At 42.3% G+C, this 24,347-nt stretch overlaps 1 protein-coding gene across 2 annotated transcripts in view; it reads left to right on the forward strand.

Annotated features, from left to right (window-relative positions):
* col4a5 (collagen, type IV, alpha 5 (Alport syndrome)) overlaps nucleotides 1-24,347 on the forward strand; it is a 73,840-nt gene that overhangs the window by 46,704 nt on the left and 2,789 nt on the right. Inside the window, exons 16-46 of one of the 2 annotated variants that reach the window (XM_070547981.1) lie at nucleotides 24-68; nucleotides 157-210; nucleotides 295-336; nucleotides 4,693-4,786; nucleotides 5,643-5,930; nucleotides 6,045-6,134; nucleotides 6,670-6,740; nucleotides 7,310-7,501; nucleotides 7,597-7,765; nucleotides 9,781-9,873; nucleotides 9,953-10,057; nucleotides 10,202-10,299; nucleotides 10,416-10,566; nucleotides 10,690-10,803; nucleotides 11,085-11,252; nucleotides 11,568-11,657; nucleotides 12,539-12,679; nucleotides 12,780-12,878; nucleotides 12,960-13,049; nucleotides 13,434-13,573; nucleotides 13,663-13,789; nucleotides 17,257-17,436; nucleotides 17,527-17,577; nucleotides 17,659-17,844; nucleotides 21,509-21,642; nucleotides 21,740-21,812; nucleotides 21,934-22,005; nucleotides 22,129-22,257; nucleotides 22,442-22,540; nucleotides 22,790-23,002; nucleotides 24,038-24,215. In XM_070547981.1, the coding sequence (XP_070404082.1) occupies nucleotides 24-68; nucleotides 157-210; nucleotides 295-336; nucleotides 4,693-4,786; nucleotides 5,643-5,930; nucleotides 6,045-6,134; nucleotides 6,670-6,740; nucleotides 7,310-7,501; nucleotides 7,597-7,765; nucleotides 9,781-9,873; nucleotides 9,953-10,057; nucleotides 10,202-10,299; nucleotides 10,416-10,566; nucleotides 10,690-10,803; nucleotides 11,085-11,252; nucleotides 11,568-11,657; nucleotides 12,539-12,679; nucleotides 12,780-12,878; nucleotides 12,960-13,049; nucleotides 13,434-13,573; nucleotides 13,663-13,789; nucleotides 17,257-17,436; nucleotides 17,527-17,577; nucleotides 17,659-17,844; nucleotides 21,509-21,642; nucleotides 21,740-21,812; nucleotides 21,934-22,005; nucleotides 22,129-22,257; nucleotides 22,442-22,540; nucleotides 22,790-23,002; nucleotides 24,038-24,215 (3,776 nt within the window). Of the gene's footprint in view, nucleotides 1-23; nucleotides 69-156; nucleotides 211-294; nucleotides 337-4,692; nucleotides 4,787-5,642; nucleotides 5,931-6,044; nucleotides 6,135-6,669; nucleotides 6,741-7,309; nucleotides 7,502-7,596; nucleotides 7,766-9,780; nucleotides 9,874-9,952; nucleotides 10,058-10,201; nucleotides 10,300-10,415; nucleotides 10,567-10,689; nucleotides 10,804-11,084; nucleotides 11,253-11,567; nucleotides 11,658-12,538; nucleotides 12,680-12,779; nucleotides 12,879-12,959; nucleotides 13,050-13,433; nucleotides 13,574-13,662; nucleotides 13,790-17,256; nucleotides 17,437-17,526; nucleotides 17,578-17,658; nucleotides 17,845-19,583; nucleotides 19,770-21,508; nucleotides 21,643-21,739; nucleotides 21,813-21,933; nucleotides 22,006-22,128; nucleotides 22,258-22,441; nucleotides 22,541-22,789; nucleotides 23,003-24,037; nucleotides 24,216-24,347 lie in introns of those variants that run through there. The other variant, XM_070547982.1, reaches the window with a different exon arrangement.

The following is a 24,347-nucleotide window of genomic DNA, read 5'->3' on the forward strand; positions in this document are numbered from 1 at the left end:
AGCACTTTTCATTTGCCCAAAAGGGAAAGCCAGGCAAAGATGGGGATGTGGGACCTCCTGGAGCACCGGTGAGTTACACCAACAAATACAAGCCTTGTAACAGGTATGCCTTCCTAGGACGTCTTATTTACACCTGCAACTTTCTCCGACTACCAGGGAATCAAAGGGGATCTGGGTCTACCCGGTCTTCCAGGCAGGGATGGAGATAGGGTGGGTTTCTTCTGATCACTTAAGATATTAAAACAGTTCAAAGGGTAACAGACTGTTTGACTCTACCTCTCTACCTCTCCACAGGGTCAAAAAGGTGACCAAGGATACCCTGGTCCTCCAGGAGTGGTGAGTATTCATCCTTTGTCTGATCAGGGATGGAATCAACATGTATTTTTTTTTCCATTTCTTTGAGATCAAAAGGAGTAGTCAACAGTATCAGGTCCTTCTCAAACAATTAGCATATTGTGATGAAGTTCATTATTTTCTGTAGTGTACTGATAAACATTAGACTTTCATATATATTAGATCCATTACACACAACTGAAGTAGTTCAAGCCTTTTATTGTTTCTAATATTGATGATTTTGGCATACAGCTCATGAAAACCCAAAATTCCTATCTCAAAAAATTAGCATATCATGAAAAGGTTCTCTAAACGAGCTATTAACCTAATCAATTGAGTCAACTAATTAACTCTAAACACCTGCAAAAGATTCCTGAGGCTTTTAAAAACTCCCAGCCTGGTTCATTACTCAAAACCGCAATCATGGGTAAGACTGCCAACCTGACTGCTGTCCAGAAGCCCATCATTGACACCCTCAAGCAAGAGGGTAAGACAAAGAAAGAAATTTCTGAACGAATAGGCTGTTCCCAGAGTGCTGTATCAAGGCACCTCAGTGGGAAGTCTGTGGGAAGGAAAAAGTATGGCAGAAAGTGCTGCACAACAAGAAGAGGTGACCGGACCCTGAGGAAGATTGTGGAGGACCGATTCCAGACCTTGGGGGACTTGTGGAAGCAGTGGACTGAGTCTGGAGTAGAAACATCCAGAGCCACTGTGTACAGGCGTGTGCAGGAAATGGGCTACAGGTGCCGCATTCCCCAGGTCAAACCACTTTTGAACCAGAAACAGCGGCAGAAGCGCCTGACCTGGGCTACAGAGAAGCAGCACTGGACTGTTGCTCAGTGGTCCAAAGTACTTTTATCAGATGAAAGCAAATGTTGCATGTCATTCAGAAATCAAGGTGCCAGAGTCTGGAGGAAGACTGGGCAGAGGGAAATGCCAAAATGCCTGAAGTCCAGTGTCAAGTACCCACAGTCAGTGATGGTCTGGGGTGCCATGTCAGCTGCTGGTGCTGGTCCACTGTGTTTGATCAAGGGCAGGGTCAATGCAGCTAGCTATCAGGAGATTTCGGAGCACTTCACGCTTCCATCTGCTGAAAAGCTTTATGGAGATGAAGATTTCATTTTTCAGCACAATGTGGCACCTGCTCACAGTGCCAAAACCACTGGTAAACGGTTTACTGACCATGGTATTACTGTGCTCAATTGGCCTTTCAACTCTCCTGACCTGAACCCCATAGAGAATCTGTGGGATATTGCGAAGAGAAAGTTGAGAGACTCAAGACCCAACACTCTGGATGAGCTCAAGGCCGCTATCGAAGCATCCTGGGCCTCCATAACACCTCAGCAGTGCCACAGGCTGATTGCCTCCATGCCACGCCGCATTGAAGCAGTCATTTCTGCAGAAGGATTCCCGACCAAGTATTGAGTGCATAACTGAACATAATTATTTGAAGGTTGACTTTTTTTGTATTAAAAACACTTTTCTTTTATTGGTCGGATGGCATATGCTATTTTTATGAGATAAGAATTTTGGGTTTTCATGAGCTGTATGCCACAATAATCAATATTAGAAACAATAAAAGGCTTGAGCTACTTCAGTTGTGTGTAATGATTCTAATATTTATGAAAGACTAATGTTTATCACATTACAGAAAATAATGAACTTTTTCACAATATGCAAAATTTTTGAGAAGTACCTGTAAGTGGATGAAATATTTATTGTTATATACAGACTTCAGGCCTAAATAAATGCAGAGCTACCCTCATCCTTGGTAGGTGTTGTTCAGTTGGTGCTATTGACCATTACATGAGTAGCAACAGAGGCACAGGAGCCCCATCACTGGTAGAGAGAAAATACACCCTTGTCTAGAGTCAGTCTGAAAAATGTTTGGTCCTCCAGAGTTATCCCATCAAAAGACATCATCTTAGGCCTGGTTCACACGATGAGATTGTTATGCCAATTTTTGACCCAATTCTTCTCTTCTGGCAGCATCAAGGATGTCACTGATTACCATAAAGGCTCTAAGCACAATGTTATCAGATATTCATGTGTGGTGTGTTGAGAGTGCTCTGGTCTGCACGGAAGAATGTTTGGACTGCTCTGATCAGAAATCAGCCATATTCAGTATGTTGTTGAAAATGACACGTAGCCAATCAGAAGAAGTGGCGGAAGCCTGCTCTATGGAGTGAGGGGGTGCCAAATACTTTTCCTCATCAACCATGTTTTGTTTAATCCAAAGTCATGTTTGATCTTGAGAGGTTTTGTGAGATTACTGGTATTGAGTGAAATCATTGTGTGTAGTGTGTTATTTTAGCTGTGTGGCCGGACACCACACACTGTAGAACCACCATATGATTGTCACGTGTGCAGTGGCGGTTCTACATGGAATTACTCCCCGGGCGAGGCCCCCTTTGAGCGCCCCCCCCCCACACACACACCCCACCACCACCACGCCACCCCACCTGCACGAACACGCGCATGTTTTCTACAAACAGGCATGTTTTATTAGAACGACTATTGAACATTCATTTTTCTAAGTTGCACATATTTACATTAATTACCATGAAGTTGTCAGAATGTAAAGCAATATACATTATATGCTGTATCAAAATATATAGAATCAAATATACAAAAACAAACAATAACTAAATATTAAGAATATATGAACATAATAGATAATAAATATTCTAAATAGCAAAAATATTTCACACATAACAAACTAAAGATAATCACTACAGCATTGCACTTAGAATAGAAAACACAAACTAAAATTAAAACCTAACCTTGATGCAAAGTCATCAATAATGTCATCATATGAAATCTGCTCCCCTACTGAGTGATTGATACTAATCAGAGCCAGGTTAGTGAGCCGCCCCTGAAACATATTTGACCTCAGGTATGACTTGATCAAGTTTTGAAAAGCTCCTCTCAGCTGGAGCCACAGTAACTGGCAGAGCAGTCCAAAAGCTGGGGTAGATCTCCAATAGATCTTTATCATGACCCATAATATTTTAGATTTGCCTCTGAAATTGTAATTTAAACTGACATAAAAAAACTGTAGACTACCAAAAATGCCAACTGTTACAGAACAAATCATGTAAAAATAATCAGTGCAGCCATCTGCAATAAATAAACAGGATAGTTAGTGGTGACTGGGGAGTTTTCTTCTGCTTGTAGAGTTGTTTTATTATTATGTGAACATGATCAACATCTGTTTGTTGTTGTTCAGGCAGGCCACAGGCTGCAGCGAGCATTTAACAAATCCTAGTTGGAATCAGTAAAAAACGATTCTAGGAATTTTTTCGAACCATTTGAATATTCGTTTCAATATTTCAGCTCTATTAGCTCTGTTAGCAATTAGTTGACCGAATTTAACCGTTAAAATCCCAGTTAACTGGTTCAAAAAATTGAAAACATGCATCATGAGAGGTACATAACTTTATCTTTCTCCTCTTTTTTCTTTTTTTTTTCCTGAATCGGGCATCTGGTGGTTTTAGCTTTTTTATGTTAATTTCTTCTGTTTGGCTCTTGACTCAATAAGTTTCCTTTAGTCAGGACTAAACAATTTGACCTTGATGGGGGGGGGGGGGGGGGGGGGGGGGGAGACACCACAAACTCATTTTGTTTTTCCTTTTTTTATTCGTCCATTTCACACAATTCAGAAAAACCTGAAAGAATGATAGGCCTGTGTTTCCAATCAAGACACTGTGATATGACAGATAATAGAAAACCTCGGTGCGGCGCAGATTACTTTCTTTTTTATTTTTTACTCAGCGCTTGTGCGCCCCTTTTGTGTCATGAAAAAAATGCCGCCCCGGACAACTGCCCTGTCTGCCCGTGCCTAAAACCGCTACTGCACGTGTGGGATCTTTCATGCCTTCAATATTGTCTAACAATGTAAAAATCTTGCCATGTGAACTGGACCTAAAATTGACATGCTTCTGATGAGGATCCCCAGCTTGACCTCGAGGTGTTTCAGGCACTAGATGGAGAGACCAAAGATATCTAGACTCCTCTATGCCCCAACCTTGAAAAGGCGATTGAAAATGGATCGATTCTTTAAGACTATAATGCTGTTTACTTAAAATAAATAATAAACCAACCCTCAAATCATTTATCAGTGTTGACTTCTTCGTACACAGTATTACTTAAACATGGCCCTGCTGAGAGTAATGCAATCATCCTTCAATGCTAAAAGGTCCTGGAACACATACATAAAGCTATTTCCTTAATGTGCTTACATGATTAATAGATCTGTTGAGTGTTGGGTTTTCCCAGTCACCTTTGTGAAGGAAGGAATGAATCATGTAGCAAAGAAGTGACAGGGTTCTTCTCAATAATCTGCCTTTGTACCATCAGGTGATTGGTCCGATGAAAGGAGGTGTTGTTGGTCCCAAGGGTGATGCTGGGTTTCCTGGATCTCCTGGCCCCAAAGGAGAATCAGGACCACCAGGTACACACAAACACACTAATAAAACAATCAGGAAAATATTTTACAATTATCCCCTTTCAGATAAGTTTGTCGTTTAGCTTAGACTTTTTAAGGCGGGGCTATTTAAAAGAGGGTTCTAATAAGTTACTATTTTATGTTGCAAGGATCTTCTTGTTGCTCATAATGATTTTCAATCACGTTTAGTTTTGGGTTGATAAATAACAAGTACCAAAACTCATTTAGCATTCTTTGTACTAAATGTATACTCATAAAATCCCTAAATGTTAAAGAAAATACAGAAACTACTGTGGAAAGTTCCCAGAATCTTTAACGGAAAAACAATAACTTCACAGTTTAACAAGTTAAATAAGTTAACTCATTCACTGCCAGCCGTTTCCTGATTGCTAAAGGCCTTCGCTGCCAGCGTTTCTCACCGTTTTTACTGCTTTTTTAAGAGTGACAGAACGTTTCGCTAGGATGATGTCGACACCAAAACAACCAAAACAAAGAGGAGAGTCACGTCTTACATCAGGAAGAATCCGCGTGTTTTGAGCGTTATCTGTTCTTTCATAATTCGTTGCTGAATTGTGATCGGCAGACGCTTTTCCGGTTTGCGCCTCACTTTTTTTTTACAGGAACGGCCCAAAACGATCTCCTAACACATGGATTTTCTGCTTCCTGATCATGTGACGTGTGACGTATGCGGATGAAGATCGGCTTCAGAGCTGAGATGTTTGTTCTGTCAGCACGGGGGCTCGTTACGATGCCCAAACAGTGAAAAAAAGTTGTCATTGGCAGTGAATGAGTTAAGGTAAATACAATTCCAACCCAAAAGACATATGTTTAATAAAAGCATTGTTTGACCCTTGACCTTCAGGTTTGACAGGACCCCCAGGAGCACCAGGACTTCCAGGTGTAGGTGGCAGTGGACAACCTGGGCCTCCAGGTTTCCCAGGTGATAAGGGTCAGAAAGGAGATCCCGGGACAGCAGCAATCTCTTATCCGGGTCCTCCTGGACAGGATGGATTCCCGGGACTTCCTGGAGTACCGGGGCCCCCTGGACCTCCAGGCGCTTCTAGCTCAGGACAAAACTGCATCCCTGGGGAGCCGGGGCCTCCTGGGCTCCAGGGTGAAACAGGTTACCCGGGAGAGCAGGGCCAGAAAGGTGAGGGCGGATTTTCACTTAATTATTACAAAAATAATTCATGACTTATCGTTAAATGAATAATAAAAGGGGAATCGGTCAGAACTTGAAACCAGCGAGCTTTCTGTATTTCAGGTCAAAAAGGAGAGACGTGTGTGAACTGCTTCAGTGAAGGCATTTCCACACCTGGACCCCCAGGACCTCCAGGGCCGCCTGGATTTCCTGGTAACAAGTTTCACATTTACCACGTAAAACCACCATAGCACCAGGGGGGAAATATCTGAGCTGTGTCTTTATTTCTGCTTTTATTCATTTGTATGGAAGGGGCGGTACTTAAAACCTTTACTGAAACCAGCCACTAGGGAGCGCATTTTTTTACTTTTTCTCAAGAACCACATTCTTGTGTGCGATAACGATGGATGTTGATGAATTTATGAAACAATTCACTGTTTAATGTGCTGTAAACTGATATTTGAAACACAAATTAAGAATGTTTTAATTTCCTTGATCCTCCCTCTTGGATGTTGCATTGGTCTTAAATGTCCTGGTCCACGATGACTCCAAACTTGACACAAGAGGGAGGCTCTTGGAGTATCCCGAGGAATTCGAGACCCCTCGCAAACATTTAGAGAAACTTTGGAAATGCTCTCAAGAAATGTTGCAAATTTGTCAACAAATTCTGGCTTTATGAAAACAATGAAATCCCAACTGTATTACTTGTAAAAAAGATGTTTATGTTTTCTTTTTCCCCATCCATCAGGAAATAATGGCCCACAAGGGATCAAGGGAGACAGAGGATTACCGGGAACACCTGGTTTTCCCGGACCTTCTGTTAGTAGTTTATATTTTTGTAAAAGCATTACCAACTACAGTTGCATAATATCTTTACAAAAAGAAGGGAACTATGCAATGAAATATGTTAGAGATGATAGTCAAGATCACATGTTTCAGAAAACTCAATGTTACTTAGTTGAACTGTTTAGATTTAAGTGTCTAACGGTAGTTGGGTGCTCCACCTTTGAGATTAGTTTTAGCATCAAGCTGTTGTGTAAATGTGAATTTGACCACAACATTTACTCAATAACCATTAAAGTACTATTTAATTTTCCATTTCTTTGATCTTTTGGACATTTTTACCAAGTTTGAGATTAATGTTAAAAGTTCCTATTGACACTAGCAGGGTTTGGGTAGTTATTGTCCATTGAATTTGCTGTGAAGCTGAAATTTTCACCATCTAAGGATAGATACATTTAACAATGCTACAAAGAAGACATGATGATAGAAGTTTGTGGTATAACTCATTTAATGTAATACTTACCAACTGTTTGTCATTTTTAAACAACAGTTAGGTTTCATCGGTAGCTAATTTAAGCTTGACAAACTTTTTGTTTCCTTTTCAGGGTCAGCCTGGTCCTCAAGGTTTACCAGGCCTTTCTGGGGAGAAAGGTGACCCAGGTGATGCTCTTACACTTCCTGGTCTGAGAGGAGAGAAGGGTGACACTGGCTTCCCCGGACCACCAGGTCTGCCGGGCTTGGATGGTCGACCTGGTCGTGATGGGCCAACCGGACCGCCTGGTCCCAAGGGAGCTCCTGTTGGTGGCTTTCATTAAGTCTGTCCATTATTTTTATCAACCCAGTTATTCATGCTTCATTTTATAACTTGTATATTTGTGATTATGACCTGTAGGGTTCTTTACTAATAAAAGGAGAACGAGGGTCTCCTGGTGAGCCAGGTTTCCCTGGTATTCCTGGAGACAGAGGCCCCCAAGGCCCTCCTGGCTTTGGACCTCCAGGACCATCAGGGGAAAAGGGTGTTCAAGGCATCTCAGGAATACCTGGAGCTCCTGGTGCACCAGGTAAGGAAAATATAATTGAGCTATTCAATTGTTAGACAAATAGACTAGTCTCTGCTTTTTGCGAAGGGAGGTTTTCGGCTAGAATGAAGATCACCTCCAAATCTGTGGCCTTGGTTAATAGTAGTCAAATGGTGGATTGCCAACTTCAAATCAGAGGAAAGGTACTTCCTCAAGTGGGGGAGTTTGAGTTTAAAAAGTCCCATAGTCATCATCACACACTGGTGAAATTCATCTCCATATTTAACCCATCCCCATGGAGGGGAGCGGTGAGCTGTAACGGTGAGCTGCAGCGGTGGCTGCGCTCAGGAAGTGTTTGGTGGTTTAACCCCCCAATCCAAGCCCTTAAAACTGAGTGTCAAGCAGGGAAGCATTGGGTCCAATTTTAAAAGTCTTTGGTATGGCCCAACTGGGAATCGAACCCTGATCTCCCAGTCCTGAGTCTACCACTCGGCCACTGAGCAGGAAATGTTAAATGGCCTGTATTTGTATGGTTCTTCAACACCGCAAGGCGCTTCACAACACAATCGGTCATTCACACGCTGGTGGGGATGAGTTACGATGTAGCCACAGTTGCCCTGAGGCACACTGACAGAGGCGAGGTCTGCCAAGTACAGGCGCCACTGGTCCCTCTTACCACCACCTGCAGGCAAGGTGGGTTAAGTGTCTTGCCCAAGGACACAAGGCTCGGTTGGAAGCCACTGAGATGTAGTTGGGATTGAACCTCAAACCTTCAGATTACTGGACAACCCGCTCTACCTCCTGAGCTACTGCTGTCCCACAAGACCCTGAAAATCTTTGTATTGTCTTGTATTTAGAGATAGGATAAAGAGCTTGGACATTTGGAAGAGACTCAGAGTAGAGCAACTGCTTCTAAATGTCCAGTGTCAAGTCCTCCATCAGGCTTGTGCCTCTTCTAGTGTCATTTTAAAGGATTTTATTTATTTATTTAACCATTACTAGATTACCAGCAACAGCAATGCTACTATAAACACACAATTATGTGAAGCTGGGAAAAAAAAATTCCATGCAAAATTACATTCATTTCTGTAATTTAACTAGACTGAGAGACCATTTAAAGGCTCTGGAACCTTTACAGGTGTTTCTATTTGCAATTTTAAATTTTAGCTGATTGGTGCCTTGTTAAACATCACACAGTGACCTTTTAGTAGTCTAGGTAAGTGTAATGCTCCTGTTAGTAGTTCCTCCTGTTAAGTGCTTATTTATTTAAATAATTCAGGTTTATAAAAAACATTTGGACATGCATTTTATTATGTTCCAGTCATTAGTCATTTATATTTCACTATTGTAGTAATTCTTGCATGCTTTAATGAAAAAAGTAACTAAGTAGTTATTTTTCTTGGTAATTAGTTACTTTTATAATCTTGTAACTCAGTTAGTAACTGAGTTACGTTTTTGACAAAGTAATCAGTTAACTAATTACCTTTTTTAAGCAACGTTCCCAACACTGGTAATCGATCTGCGCATTTCCCCAAATTAGCACATATCGATAGCGGATAGTTGGAAAACCAGTAGTCTTGTATTGTGCTATCGTTTCCATCTACTGACAATATTTGTCTTGTCAGTTCCTACCTGGCTTTTCACTTTTTATACTGTTTTTAAAGTGAGTGTTCACTGCCAGGGATGGGATAAGTGCACTGGAAAGATATTTAATGATTCATAAGCTGTAGCTGGTACCACATTTTTTAACCTTAACAGATCCTGTGAGAAACTTCTTTGATGAATAATTGTGTTAGATGGAACCATCACACGAGATGTCTACGTCAGGGATCCTCATTTCCAAAGAAATGGTTTAAAAGTACGAAATATTATTTTCACTCATGGAATGACACAAACCATAAACACCCTAGAATTACAATAGAGTATAAATAATAGAGTGCTAATACCTGCCTGAGGAAACATGAACTAATGGCAGCTTCAGGGTCGGCAACAATTACTGACAAGTATGTTTAGACAAAGTAATTAGGAACGATTTTTATTCTTTCTTCATCATTTAGGTCCTAAAGGTGAACCAGGTCTAACAATAACAGAGAAAGGTCTACCAGGACCAAGAGGATTGGATGGCGCACCAGGACAGCCTGGTGGACCAGGTACCCAGTCTTCCTTATTTAGGAAATAACCTGTTTCTGTTAAGGATGCCTACAATAATATGGTGATTCTTGTGACCAGGTTCCCCAGGTCAGCCCGGTCAGCCTGGTTTACCAGGTTTACCAGGACAAAAGGGTGATATTGGATCACCGGGAATTGGACTCCCGGGTCCTTCTGGATCCAAAGGTAAAGCCTCCTCATCCTACCCTGCCTCTGTTTTTTTTATCAAGCCTCCTCTTCTCATCATACCTATTTATATACATCTTTACATCTTTACTTATTGTGGCTCTTCGTTACTCACGTAATCAACATTTTCCTTGTCTGTTTTAGGATTCCCAGGTATTCCTGGCCAGCCAGGAGCACCTGGAGGTCCAGGGAGACCAGGAATTGATGGTCTCCCTGGCCCACAAGGATTTCCTGGACCCAAGGTGAGCAGATGTAAAGAGAAATTAGATGGACAGCCAGTTATTCCTTCACTGTTTACACCTTCCTGTTTCACTTGTTGAAGTGAAATATAATTTGGCCTGTTTTATGTGAATGGTAGGGTGAACCTGGATTTGGACTTCCTGGTCCCCCAGGCTTACCAGGACAACCTGGACCTAAGGGTTTCACAGGACCAAAGGGAGATACTGGTTTCCCAGGCAATCCTGGTTCACCAGGGCGATCTGGTTTTGATGGATCTCCAGGATCAAAGGGTATACTTGTTCATATTGCTTGAGTCTATCAATACTTTGAGCATCAATTTAATGGTTTGGGATGTCAGTTAATACAAAAGCTCACCAAAGCTTTCTCGCGATGATTTTGTTTGTTTTATCTAGGTGAACCTGGTACACCTGGTTTGCCAGGTGCACGTGGGCAACCTGGACTACCTGGCATTGGCTTACCAGGACCTGCAGGTCCTCCTGGACCACCAGGATCTGTAGGACCACCAGGTAAAGCACAATTTGGTTGCATTATGCTCTTTTTCATTATAAAATGTCACTTTGCAACAGATCTCTTTTGGCTTGAAAAGCTAACTTGACTTTCAATCAACTGAACATAGAAACCTGACATTCACATGAGTAACAGAACAACCTCTATGTGTGAACTGATTGTGATCATGGTGTGGAGTAGAAAAACAGATAATTGCTGATAAGGTTATCTACATAGAAAAGGTGAGGTTCAGACATTGGTTCATAATGCAAAGACTGAATTTGTAGCAACATTGTTACAGGTTACCCAGGAGCAAATGGAGCAAAAGGAGATCCTGGCCCTCCAGGTCTAGACATTCCAGGTTTACCAGGAGACAGAGGAAATCCGGGTTTCCCAGGGCTGCCTGGACCAATAGGAGTCCCGGGACCCCCTGGAGGACCGGGACGGGATGGAGCACCTGGATTCCCTGGTAAAATGTATTCTTATTTCCCAAAAGCCATAGATAAAAATCAAAATGACTGTGGGACGTTGTTTCTGTTATACAATGTAAAACATATTTTTCAAGCAGTGTTCCTAATAAAATAGTGTACACAATACTAGTTTTAGATCTGTGTTCTCTCAAAACATCACACACATGCTACAGAAGATGAGGAGTTTGTGAATTATTAATTTGTATAGTAGATGAATAAGCAGGGGAAACAAGTAAAGAAGAATATATTTCTCTTTTTTTATTTTGCCTATTTGCTCTGATAACCTTTTGCTGTTGTCTGTTTGGCTCACACAGGTCAGAAAGGTGACATGGGTCCCATGGGATCTCCAGGACCTCCTGGGGGACCTGGTTTACCGGGTGGGCCAGGGCCTCAAGGGCTTAAAGGTAATTCTACTTTACATCTAAACTTGTTCGTCCACCCTTTATAGGCATGTATTACACATCAGATACTTTGTGCTAATATTAATATATAAAATTGTAGAGAAGAGTGAAAATGTTACTGTTTACTGCACTAGAAGGACTAGAATTTATTACCAAGCCATAAGGAAGTTAATAGAATACATATTGCATGGAGAGATTGAAGAGCAGTGGTCCAGGCTCTAGCCTGTCCTTTTTTCACTAATCTCACCTTTCTGAAGCACTGTTTATTTTTCTTTCCTCATCTTTTACAGATTTGTGCTCATTAGTATTTACCGGTCCCATCACGCTAATGTATTCATTGTCCCATGCATTTTGTGTGCACCACCCCCTTCCCGCTTTCATAGCGATTGGAGGTACATGTGCGCAGCGCTGTGCTGCACTGCGCACATGTACCTCCAAACAAACACCCTTATGTGTTTGGCGCTTTTTGTCGTTTGTAACGCCAGCTCTGGATAGGATGGAGGGAGGGAGTCTGTGTCACTCACTCCGGCTCCTCCAAGAAGAAGCCGGCTTTGATAGGCTCTCAGAGCCATTACGTTCCCAACCGACACATCACAAGTGTGGCTGACAGAAAGCTTGATAGCACTGCTGCACTTCATTCAACCACATTGTAATAACAAGCCACTTTACAGGCCCAGTAACAGTAACGGCGTTGCAACAATGGGAAAAGTAACTCATTTGATTACTCTGTTACCTGAAAATAACATCATTAGTAATACCGTTTTACTTAAACGCCAATACTCCCAACACTGATTATTTACCAATTGTAATAAATGTCAGCTGATGCCAAATGTATCACCAGACAAGAACATGATTTCCCATATTGTTGTGTTGATGCTCCTCAGGTGAACCTGGATTCCCAGGTAGAGATGGTGGACCAGGTGCTCCTGGTATTAAAGGAGAGAAGGGAGAAGCCGGTCTGCGTGGACCCCCAGGAATTGCCTCTCTTGAAACAAAAGGAACCAAAGGCGATACTGGACCACCAGGTACAGTTGAAGAAAATAACTACAAAGACTGATTTTGATGTTTTGAATCTCACAGGTATTTTTTTACAGTTACATGCATAATGAATTTATCTGTGTGCAGGGTTACCTGGGTCTTCAGGACCAAAAGGTATCCCTGGTCTCCCTGGAGACTCTGGAATACCAGGAGCAGATGGTCGCCCTGGTGTTCCTGGACCACCAGGTAAGAGGTTATAATACCACATCTACATACATATACCTAAAACAAGTACATATTTTTACTCGATGCTTCTGTTTTTTGCAGGTCCCAAAGGGGAACCTGGCATCCCAGGTGGTCCAGGGTCTCCTGGAATTCCAGGATTAAAAGGCAATATGGGAGATATGGGAATTCCAGGTGGGTGAGCATGCTCATTTTCCGATATTTGTCTTTACTGTTGCTGGTAATGTTGGACTCTTAGAGTTCTAGTAAAAACTAAAATAAACATCTAATATATAAATTCAGTACACACATTTTTTTGTTTGAAACAGTCATGAAATTTTGTTAAACTCAAACTTTACAAAAATGACGTATTTCTTGTACTAATGGCCTAGTGGTAGAGTGTCCACCATGAGACAGGGATATCGGGGTTCAAATCCTGATCGGGTTATACCAAAGACTTTAACAATGGGACCCAATGGCTCTGCTTGACACTCTGCTTTAAGGAGTTGGGCTGGGGGATAAACCTCATTATGTTCAAACCTCACTAGTCTCTTTTTGTTTTTTTAACTGTCATCACAGGACCTCCAGGGCCAAAAGGCACATTGGGTAGTGTAGGTAGGCCAGGAACCCCAGGTCAGCCGGGAATTCCAGGCCTCCAAGGGCCCAAAGGTGAACCAGGTTCAGCTGGCCTTGGACCACCAGGACTTAAGGGTCAAAAGGTACTGGATGTCGCTGTTTTGTTTCCTTTGTATACAAGAGTTTCAAGTCTTTATCACTTTGCTCACACTTTGGTTCTTGCTGCATCTAGGGTGAGTCAGGTCAGCCAGGATTCCCAGGAAATCAAGGACTTAAAGGAAACCCAGGACAACCTGGTCTACCAGGTTTACCAGGAATACCCGGGGAAAAGGGTGATCTTGGCCATCCAGGATTCCAAGGTATGTCTAGACGTTCAAAACTGACATTTATAGAAGAGACTGAACAGTTTTGTATGGTTTCCATGTATTCTTTTGTTTGTTTTGCCTGGTTTGAGTTGGGAGCAACTCTCAGCTGTTTTTACAAAACAATGCCGTCAATTAGCTGCAACTCCATGGCTGCATCTGGGAGCCTTAGGTCATTTATAAATGGTCAGACCATGGCGGTAATGTGGCGCAATCGTATCCTTTTTACAAAAGATTAGGTGATGGCAGCATAAAGGGGGTATGGAGGCAGTCTCTGTGTTGCCGCGGACGTTTTTTGAACAAGACGCTCCTAAAGGAGTCTGTCCCCATCAGTCTCTGTGCAGTCTTTGGTGATCTGAGCTTCAGCTCTTACAGAGAGATGCTCATAGCGCTCCAGTTTGCCATCTCAGCTGATTTTGTTCAAAAAGCAAAACGTATTGCCCGTTTCATTTTCAATATGTTTGCTGGCCGGAGCTCGGCATTAATTCTCCACTTCATCATGACACATCCCTCTGTTTTGTCATGGCGCAATAGTCATTTATAAGACAGACCATTACGCAATATTACTACCAATCAAGGTGGAACGAATGCCACAAAGGTCGCGCAACGTCATGCTGGCATGGTGCATTCATAAGACATACTGTTGCAGTAAAGCCTGATTCATGCTTCTCCGTCTGCGTCAGTGTGGAGACACGCAACGTCCTTGCGGGCCTGCCGGAGAGCTCCGCAAGGACGGACGGAGTCGAGCTCTCTTTTCTACACATCTGTCAGTCGAGACGGACAACGCAAGCTTGTGATTGGTCAGGATGCCGCTGTTGTCTACAGCGCCGCCATCGTGCCCTCAAAAACATAAAGAGAGCCGAGGATAACAAGCGGCAGACACGGAGAAGCTTGAAGAATACCTCGCGAAAAAAATCCCAAAACATGAATGTTTAATTCTCCCGTGACTGGAGGAGTGAAAAGATGCGCAGCAAGCATTTTATTTGTGGACGGAAATGACAGGAAATGTGGGTTTAGGGGTGGCGAGCGCATGAAGAGGTGGAGGAGGATGAGAGACAAATTTGTCTGTGTTAAAAAGTATCTTATAAACAACAAACACAATACAAACACACTATCTTGGACCGGATACATGACAGGATACCACAGAACAGCGCTACGCCCTCTGTTGTCCTGGTGGGGAATTGCTTTGCAACACACTCCATGAGACGGAGAAGCATGAGAGTAAAACGCTTTCGTCAGTCCGTGCGTGTCTGTCCCTTGCGGAGCTGACGGAGAAGCATAAACCAGGCTTAATATTACGGTGATTTGCTGACACGTTGTGTCTTGTAAAAAGGGCTTCTGACTCAAGTAGAGAAGTTAAAAGTACTGTATCTTGGTGTGTTGTTTTTGAGTGATAGTAAAGTAGAGCCATGGATGAATCAATAGATCTTTAGTAATGAGGGTGCTAACCTGGTCTATGTGATGAAGGTTCTGGGTCAAAAGGCAAAGCTCTCTATTTACTGGCATATCGACTGGCCATAATGTTTAGATCATGACTAAAACATTTGGATCCCAGATACAAGCAGACACTATGTGTTTCATGCTCACCCCCAGTCATACCGTGAGCGTGTCAGGTGCAAATCTTGTGTCTGTGTAGTTTGACCTGTGAGATCACAAAGTCATTGGAGAATTAATGTTTTATGCTTTAAAATAACTTGTTTCATTTAAGGCTTTTAAACTCACCACTACTCTGGTAACTGTTAGTGTTTTTCTCCATGGCTTCTCCTTTTTGTTGTCTTTTTAAAAGGGATGCATGTTGTCATAAATAATTTTGTGACTCTCCACTGCCAGGATTAAAACCTTGCTGTTCATGCTGACAAACATAACATTGCTCAACTTAAAAAAAAATAAAATAAAAATAAAAACAGGGAACAAACACGACCTTCAGTCATTGGTAAAGGCATCCTGTTGACATGGTTGACAAATCGCAACTTTGCGTTTGTGTTTTATTTTGAAATAAATGACAAATGCAACAAGATGGATGCTTTGCGCTAATAATTTGTGTGATTTCCTGTCTGGCCCTATGTTAACTGCAGAGCTTGACATATTCTGGAAGCATGGCACGTCAAAAATTAAAACCAATCCTATCTTTAGCGGCACGGAGTAGCAAGATGCTTCAGGGACACACCTGAAATGTTCTCTTCTGCGTTTGGTGTGAATCACACCACAGATTATCACAATTTCTATTTGCCACAGAGACATAATGTGCTGCAGACGCACCCCGTGCGGATTGGGGTTAGAGTGGCTGGGGTTAGACTTAGACATAAACTGATCAAGAGGAACTCAGAGTAGAGTCACTACTCCTCTACATGAAAATGAACTATTGAGATGATCTTGGGAACGTCTCCAAGAAGCCAAGGATCACTGGACCCAATGACTACAGACCGGTGGCTCTGACATCTGTGGTCATGAAGTCATTTGAGCACCTCGTTCTCTCCCACCTCAAGACCCTCACAGCCCCCTCATGGAGTTTGCCTTGATGGCTTCATCAACGTGGCTCTACATGAGATCCTACAACATCTAGGCTCCCCGGGTACCTACGCCAGGATCCACAGAATTTTCATTGACTTCAGCTCTGCCTTCAACACAATCCTCCTAGACCTCCACCAAGACAAACTGTCCCAGATAAACGTGGCTGACCCCATCTGCAGGTGGATCACTGACTTCCTGGTGGACAGGAAGCAACAAGTCAGGCTGGGGAAGAATCTCTCTGACCTGCGGACCATCAGCACCGGTTCCCTTCAGGGCTGTGTTCTCTTCCCTCTGCTCTTGTACACCAACGGCCGCACCTCCAACCACGAGTCTGTCAAGCTAATCAAGTTTGCAGACAACACCACAGTCCTCGGATTCATCACTGACAGGAATGAGTCTGCCAACAGAATGGAGGTCAAACGGCTGGTGTCCTGGTGCAGCCACAACAACATGGTGCTAAACACCCTGAAGACAGTGGAGGTTGTTGTGTGTGTGGCTTTGTTTCAGTCACATGACCATGTGTTGTGTTTGTACCTGAACTGATCTGCTCTGACCAGTACCTACACTGTCTTGTATATTAGTAGCCGTTTCTCTAATTATTGCCTCCCTATATTATCATTTCATTGGGTTATCATTTTAATTAATTAATTAATTTAATTATTTTTTTACTAATGTTGTGATTTCTCACACATATGGCAATAAAACCCTTCTGATTCTGATTGGGAATTTGACTAGAATGTATCCTGGTAATTTTCCTCTGGATGCTTTCTGGGCACCTCCCACTTGGAGGAGACTCTGGAGCTTATCAAAAACTTGCTAGAGAAGTTTATAAATCTTCTCTTTTCTGGGGGCAACTTGGAAACTCGTAGGATGAAATAGAGAATGTTGCGTGGAAGAGTCATTCCCTTGGTGTCTAATAACTCAGTGATGTTCTTTTCTTTTTGACCTAAAAGGTCCCCCTGGTCTTCCCGGTCCTAAGGGTCTTGATGGAGGACCTGGTGCCCCAGGCCTCATGGGAGCTCCAGGTAGACCAGGGGAACCTGGTAGAGCAGGGCCACCTGGACTACTTGGAGAGAAGGGTCAGCCAGGTCGAGATGGAATCCCAGGACCAGCCGGAGTTAAAGGAGAACCAGGTATGTCACAGGTGGGATGGTATAGATTCAACAGTGGATTTACTTCAATAGAATCCATTTGGATAAACATTTTTTCCTTTATCATTTCAGGGCTTCCAGGTTTTGGTGGTCCTGGTCCTTCAGGTCTTCCAGGGCCACCAGGTAAGTAACATTATACTGCATATACACACAGCTGTGGTTACATTTAGCACAATAAATTCTCTTCTGGAATAACCTCTAAAGGTGCTAAAGGAGACATAGGCCCCCCAGGTCCTGCTGGTAGTCCAGGTTTTCCTGGTCCTAAAGGAGACAACGGCCAGCCCGGTGGCCCAGGTCTTCCAGGTATTACTGGCCCCCCAGGGCCTTCAGGACAACCTCTGCAAGGTCCAAAAGGAGGCCAAGGACCTCCTGGACCACCTGGAAGATCAGGTACAGCATTAAGCCCATTTACAAGTTCACTGCTTGAAGTTTTTGCCTGGTTTTCTGATGCTAAAAAGGGAGAAAGAGTAGGCGTCTTTTCGCATAGAAGTTCTGAGACATTTCCTGGGAGGAGGAAAAATGACCGGAAGATTTGATGGCTCGGTCCTCTCAGCCACTGTGTCTCCATACAAATTCAGCTCTTTCAGGACTTTGCTAAAATGTCAACATATTGCTACCATTTTGGCAGTGAGTGAGCATCAAAAAGAATTAGAGGACATTAACCACATTAGAAGTTTAATTCTGTCGAAGTACGCTGTAATATATTTGTGTCGGGGCACCAGGAGAACTGCTGTTTGATGGAAAATGTGGTGTTCAATGACCAGAAGAATCTCCCTTTTTTACGGTGCCCTCTGCGAGACAACCAAGACCTGTGAGTTACGTCATTTTGGGGGGGGTGCGCTGCATTTTCTGGTGATGGGAATTTAGCAATGACTAACGATTTTACTGAGCAACTCATGCCAGTAGTTTTGGCGACATATGCTGATGTCAGTTCCTACTGAGTTACAACAAATCAGCATGAGTTAACCACAAGTTACGCTCAGAGACTCTACCAGGCCGTTCATTCAGTGTATACCCCAGCTCAGGTACTCCGTTGGCTTGGAAAAGTGTCCTTCCGGCCAGCCCAGTGAAGTGGAGACACTCATGCCACACATTACCCTAGAGTTCCAAATGTGGAAACATGCCGAATAAAGCATCCATAAGAAAATGTGTTCACTTGGTTGCTTTTATGTGTAAGGACATATTTAATGAACCTGAAAAAGCTGAAGATAACAGATCAAATTAAATCTGGTACACAAGCCAAAAAATTAATCTTTTGATCTATTTTAAAATGAAAAGGTTTTTTATCATCTAACCCAAGAAAACCAGGCAGAAACTTTACTTTTCATAATGTGAATGCTTCCAGCACCTGTTCGTTAATTTGCATGAGTTGTTTCACCAATCAAACTATCAGTGAGCACACAAACCCAGCTTGTTTGAAGATGTGCATTGGGATTTCACAGTTTTACCCCAAATAATCCTTTTTTCCTCCCACATTGTTGTCATTGTCTAACCTTACGTTTTCATCCACCAAACCATGCTGTTTCATGCTCCCTCACCCCCTTTTCCTTACCTACTGGTCCCATCATGGAGAATGATGTCAGTGTGACGTATGTGTTTGGTATTTAAAGAAATGTTGGTTTGAAACACCACAGCCAAAGACAAACTCTCATGTAGTTTTTCCAATACTGGATCAGACAAATATCCAGAAAAGAGTTCTGAGTTTGTGTTTGGCTTTTCTATTCCACTCTGTTTTGTCCCACCAATCAAGTGATCTGCATGAAGACTGTTCATCCCCACACACTTGCTCAACATGTATTGACCCGTGGCCTCATGCAGTGCTGAACTGAGTGGACAAATCATGTTTTATGATGAAATCAGTCAAAAACAAATGAATGGAGTTTGCAGTAAATCAGGTGTAATCTAAACACAGTTTTCAAAGAAAACAAGTCATCACTATTCATCACTGTGAAAGGCCTAAAGGAAGAAAAAAAATGGTTGTATTGATGACAAAACGATGTTATGATTTCTTGTCTCGTGTTTTTTAATTTTTTTTTTTGCCATTTGGCTCCATCTACTTTGGTGTGGCCCCACCCATTGTGGTGTGGCTCCGCCTCTCCATGTGACAACTCTCACGTCCGGCCTTTCAGGCTCATCAGGTCAGATGAACGGCATTCAGACCTCTCTTGCACGTCTCTCACAGCGACACCGAGTTTAACTTCACACTCTGACCTGCTGGAGGGGAAACAAATCAACAGAAATATGATGAAAATCATTGCATCATTTCTTTCCTTCTAATGACTCTTTCCTCTCTCACTTTCCATGCACTCTGATGGTAGCATAGTCCACTTTTAACAAGTAAGCATGTTTTAATAAGTTCAGTGAAAATGATGATGCAGCTGAATGTCTAACATGAAATATAGATTATCGCTAGAAGCATGTTAAATAAATAGCAAAGAAATTGTGTCATATTATTTATTTTACACTATGTAGTTAATGCACCAAAATACTTCTTTTCACTAACTCAACTGAAAATTTAAAGTTAATCATTATTGGTTCACATCACATGTTTAACCCTGGTTTTATTTAATACCTATAAGGATACATTCTAATATGTCAGAATTAAGAGATATTACATTAAACTTTCAACATTCTGTGATTGCATGGTTTTATTTGGTTGGACACCATAATGTATCTTATCATTTTATGCAGGTTTGATGACAATTATCCATCCCTTAACACTACAATAGCAAATATGCAAAACAAGCTAGCATAAAACATGTTTTTCATACCTTTTAACTATGTTCTAACATAGTTTAGCTATAAATGAATTGTGGACATCATAAAATAATAATAATTCGGTGGTTCTTCATTCTTCTCTAAAAAAAACCTCAGCCAATAAAATGGCTCGGTCCAAAACCAATGACTGGACCGTCTGGTTTGTTGGTCTCACTGGACCAACACATTTACACATTCCACTCATTACACACTCATGTATTTAGCAACAGAACACCACTGGTGTGAGAGCTTCTCCGCTCAATAATATCAGAGTAGCTGCTACCACTTCAACTTTAGGACAAACTACCAGAGTCCCAAAAAGAAAAACACCATTTGAAGTCACGGTCAACATAAGCTAAACCTAAACTTAGAAAACAGCAACCTTATTCACGTTTTCTGGAATGAGGTGGGCGTGGCCTAGGCATGCCAACGAATGGAGGGGTGAGAGTTCTGTCGCCATGATTGTGTATAAAAGCTAGCTTGTTTTGCAGATTTGCCATTGCAGCTTGAAAATATAACACACAAGTCTCACAATCACCACAAACGTCTTCAGGTGCTGTTAAAACTAATAACACCACTATTCACTGGTTGTTTCCACATAAAGACAGAATGGCTAAATTTGTAGGCTGTCTTTGCTTTTACTTATTTTGCTGTTGTCTAAATCTCTTCTTGTGTTATTATTGTTTCTTTTCTCTGTGACGACAACTGCTGCTTTACCTGGGAATTCTGGGAACCCTAGGTCCTCCAGGTTAGACTCAATGGTTTGATATGAACTGTGTGGTAAAATATCTCAACAGGCCTTTCTCTGAGAACATAACGGCAGGCTGTCTGGAAACATGTCTCACTTTTTGCTTTGACCCTTTCCTCAGCCTGCAGGACACGCTGGACATCTATTTTAAAACACTGTTACAGGGTCATCAGGGTCAGAACTTCATTCCCATGTTGTATAATGACTATATTTTTTGGGACCTCTGCCTCTTTACCAGGATTAGTACATTCCTCAAAAATCTCTTATGAAATTCTTTGCATGTCACCTAAGTTCTACAGGTGGATTTTATGATCACTGTTGTAATTTGATCTCTGTTGTAACTGAATCAAATATTTTTTGATGGAGTCATATAACAGTTTCCACTTATTTGAGAATTTAGCTATGGATTAATAATAATGCTGGCAATATTAAGAGCACTGTCTTATGAGGTTTCTCATAACTGTTGACCAGTGAGAATAAAATGTAAATAATTTGTTGTGTTATCCCTTTAAAACATCATATCTGACCTCTTAACCTTTGCGTCTTTAGGACCACCTGGTCCAGAGGGTCCCCGTGGACTCCCAGGAAATGGTGGTGTTAAAGGAGAGAAGGGTAATCCCGGCGCTCCCGGCCAGCCTGGCTTCCCTGGTCAGAAAGGAGATTCTGGTTTTCAAGGGCCTCCGGTATTTTTATTGATCCCCAGAATTAAAATTTTTTTTTATTGTTTTTCTCTTTTTTTATAGCTAAGAGTGACATAGGTGGTTATGTGTTTTTTATAAGGGCAACCCTGGAAATCCTGGTGTTCCTGGTATCAAAGGAGACAATGGACTACCGGGCATTCCTGGATTCCCTGGTTAGTAAACAAAAAACTTTTTCTTTTTACTCCGTCCCGCCATATTAAAAATGATTTCATTTGTAAGTAATTTATTGTTGGCAATGAAAAACAATTTTTTGTTTGCTTTACATTTTTCCAGGACTAAAGGGAGAACCAGGACTGCCTGGACCAAGTGGCCTTACTGGAGATCCTGGCAACATTGGACAACCTGGTGAATATGTTATACTATATACATTATAGACGCTATATAAAAAAATCACTTTTTCTTTACGTTCAGTTTGACACTTAGTATAAAATATTATAATATGACTGATTACGTTTTAAATCTACCTAGGGCTCCCTGGTGATCCTGCTATTGCTCCCCCTTCCTTAAGGGTGAAAGGAGAAAGAGGACCTCCTGGTCCAGCTGGCGTACCTGGGCCTCCAGGACCACGTGGTCCACCTGGTTCTGGTGGACAATCAGGTGGGTGAAAATGGACCTGAGTGTGAGCTGTTCAAGGCTTTTAGTTGGGACAAGTCAGTTTTGATGCATCGTTGAACCTGGTAGAGATTTTTGCTCATTTTGGGCTTATCTTGATTTTACACAAACAAACATAGCTGAACTTTTATTTGAAGTGTGTGTGTGTTTGTTTTTCTTCATAATCTAGGCCCACCGGGTGAATCTGGAGATCCTGGTTCTCCTGGTGCTACTGGTTTCAACGGCCCACCTGGGAGGAAGGGAGACACTGGGCCCACTGGTCCACCTGGTGAGAAATACTTGAGGAGTTGTTGGGGGGGAAGGGAATAAATAAATAAATAATAAATAAATCAATAATCAGTAAGATGTAGTATATAAAATTAAAAGACTAGTCCACTGTGATAGCTTATGTTCAAGTTTACCATCAACAGAAAGTAGAAAACAACAACTTTCCACTCTTAATGACCACTGTGCTTGAAGTAGCTCATTTTGTCTAGTTAGAAATGTCATGTGGTTTATATATTTTCTATAATTCCAGGCCAGCGTGGTGACATTGGCCCCCGTGGTTCAGATGGTCCACAAGGTCCCCCTGGCCCTCCAGGGTCAGTCTCAGCATCCCACGGTTTCCTCATCACCAGACACAGCCAGACTGATGAACTGCCCTCATGTCCAACTGGGACTAGCTCTATCTATGAAGGTTACTCTTTGCTGTATGTGCAGGGCAACGAGAGGGCGCATGGACAGGACCTTGGTGCGTGAGACTTTGATTTACTCAAACTTCTTTTAACCAATCACCTTCTACTGGAGAGGTTGAGAGACTGGGTAGGCCTATCAGGATCTGCTCTGGAGTGGTTCTCCTCATATCTGTCTGAGCATTACTTCTCTGTGGCCGTCTCCAAGTTTTGGTCCTCCACCACCTCCCTCTCGCATGGTGTCCCACAAGGTTCTGTGCAGGGACTGCTACTCTTCCTCCTCTATCTGCTCCCTCTTCCATCAAGCTTGTGCCTCTTCTAGTGTCATTTTAAAGGATTTTATTTATTTAGTTAACCGATACTAGATTACCAGCAACAGAAATGCTACTAAAACACACAATTATGTGAAGCTAGAAAAATTAGAACACTGTGCAAAATTACATTCCTAACCCTTTTAATCGCATTTTTTTTTTCATTTTTTTAAATTTGTTGTTCTTGTGAAGCGCCTCGCGATTTTTATCATGAGAGTCGCTATATAAAAGTTTGTTTTCTTTCTTCCAGAAAGTTAACTCATTCACTGCCAGCCGTTTCCTGATCGGTAAAGCCCTTCGCTGCCAGCCTTTCATACCGTTTTTACTGTTTTTTTAAGAGTCACAGAACGTTGCGCGCTAGGATGATGTCAACACCAAAACAACCAAAACAACCAAAACAAAGAGGGGACTCTCCTCTTACATCAGGAAGAATCAGCGCATTTTGAGCTTTATCCATTCTTTCAGAATCCGTTGTCGAATTGTGATTGGCAGATGCTTTTCCGGTTTGCGCCTCACTTTTTTTTTACAGCAGCGCCCCAAAACGATCTCCTGACACATGATTTTATGCTTCCTGATCACGTGACGTGTGACGTATGCGGAGGAAGATCGGCTTTAGAGCTGAGATGTTTGTTCTCACGGTGCGAGGGCTCGTTCCGACTCCCACACAGTAAAAAAAAAAATGCAAATGATGACTTTAGTTATCATTGGCAGTGAATGGTTGGATGACTTAGTCATCAATGGCAGTGAATGACTTAATATTTTCTACCAATATCTCTATTCCAGGCACAGCTGGCAGCTGCCTGAGTCGGTTCAGCCCCATGCCTTTCATGTTCTGTAACATCAACAACGTGTGCAGCTTTGCCTCCCGTAATGACTACTCCTATTGGCTGTCCACGCCAAAGCCCATGCCTATGTCCATGGAGGCGATCACTGGAGTGAGCATCGAGCCTTACATCAGCAGGTACGGGGGGGGGGGGACCACATTGGAGAGAGGGTGCTGTAGCATCTGGGGAAGTGATTATGTTTAATATGTATGTCTCTCTGTGTGTGTGTGTGTGTGTGTGTGTGTGTGTGTGTGTGTGTGTGTGTGTGT

Source organism: Nothobranchius furzeri, chromosome 2 (assembly GCF_043380555.1).
Source record: "Nothobranchius furzeri strain GRZ-AD chromosome 2, NfurGRZ-RIMD1, whole genome shotgun sequence".
NCBI classification, from domain to species: domain Eukaryota; kingdom Metazoa; phylum Chordata; class Actinopteri; order Cyprinodontiformes; family Nothobranchiidae; genus Nothobranchius; species Nothobranchius furzeri.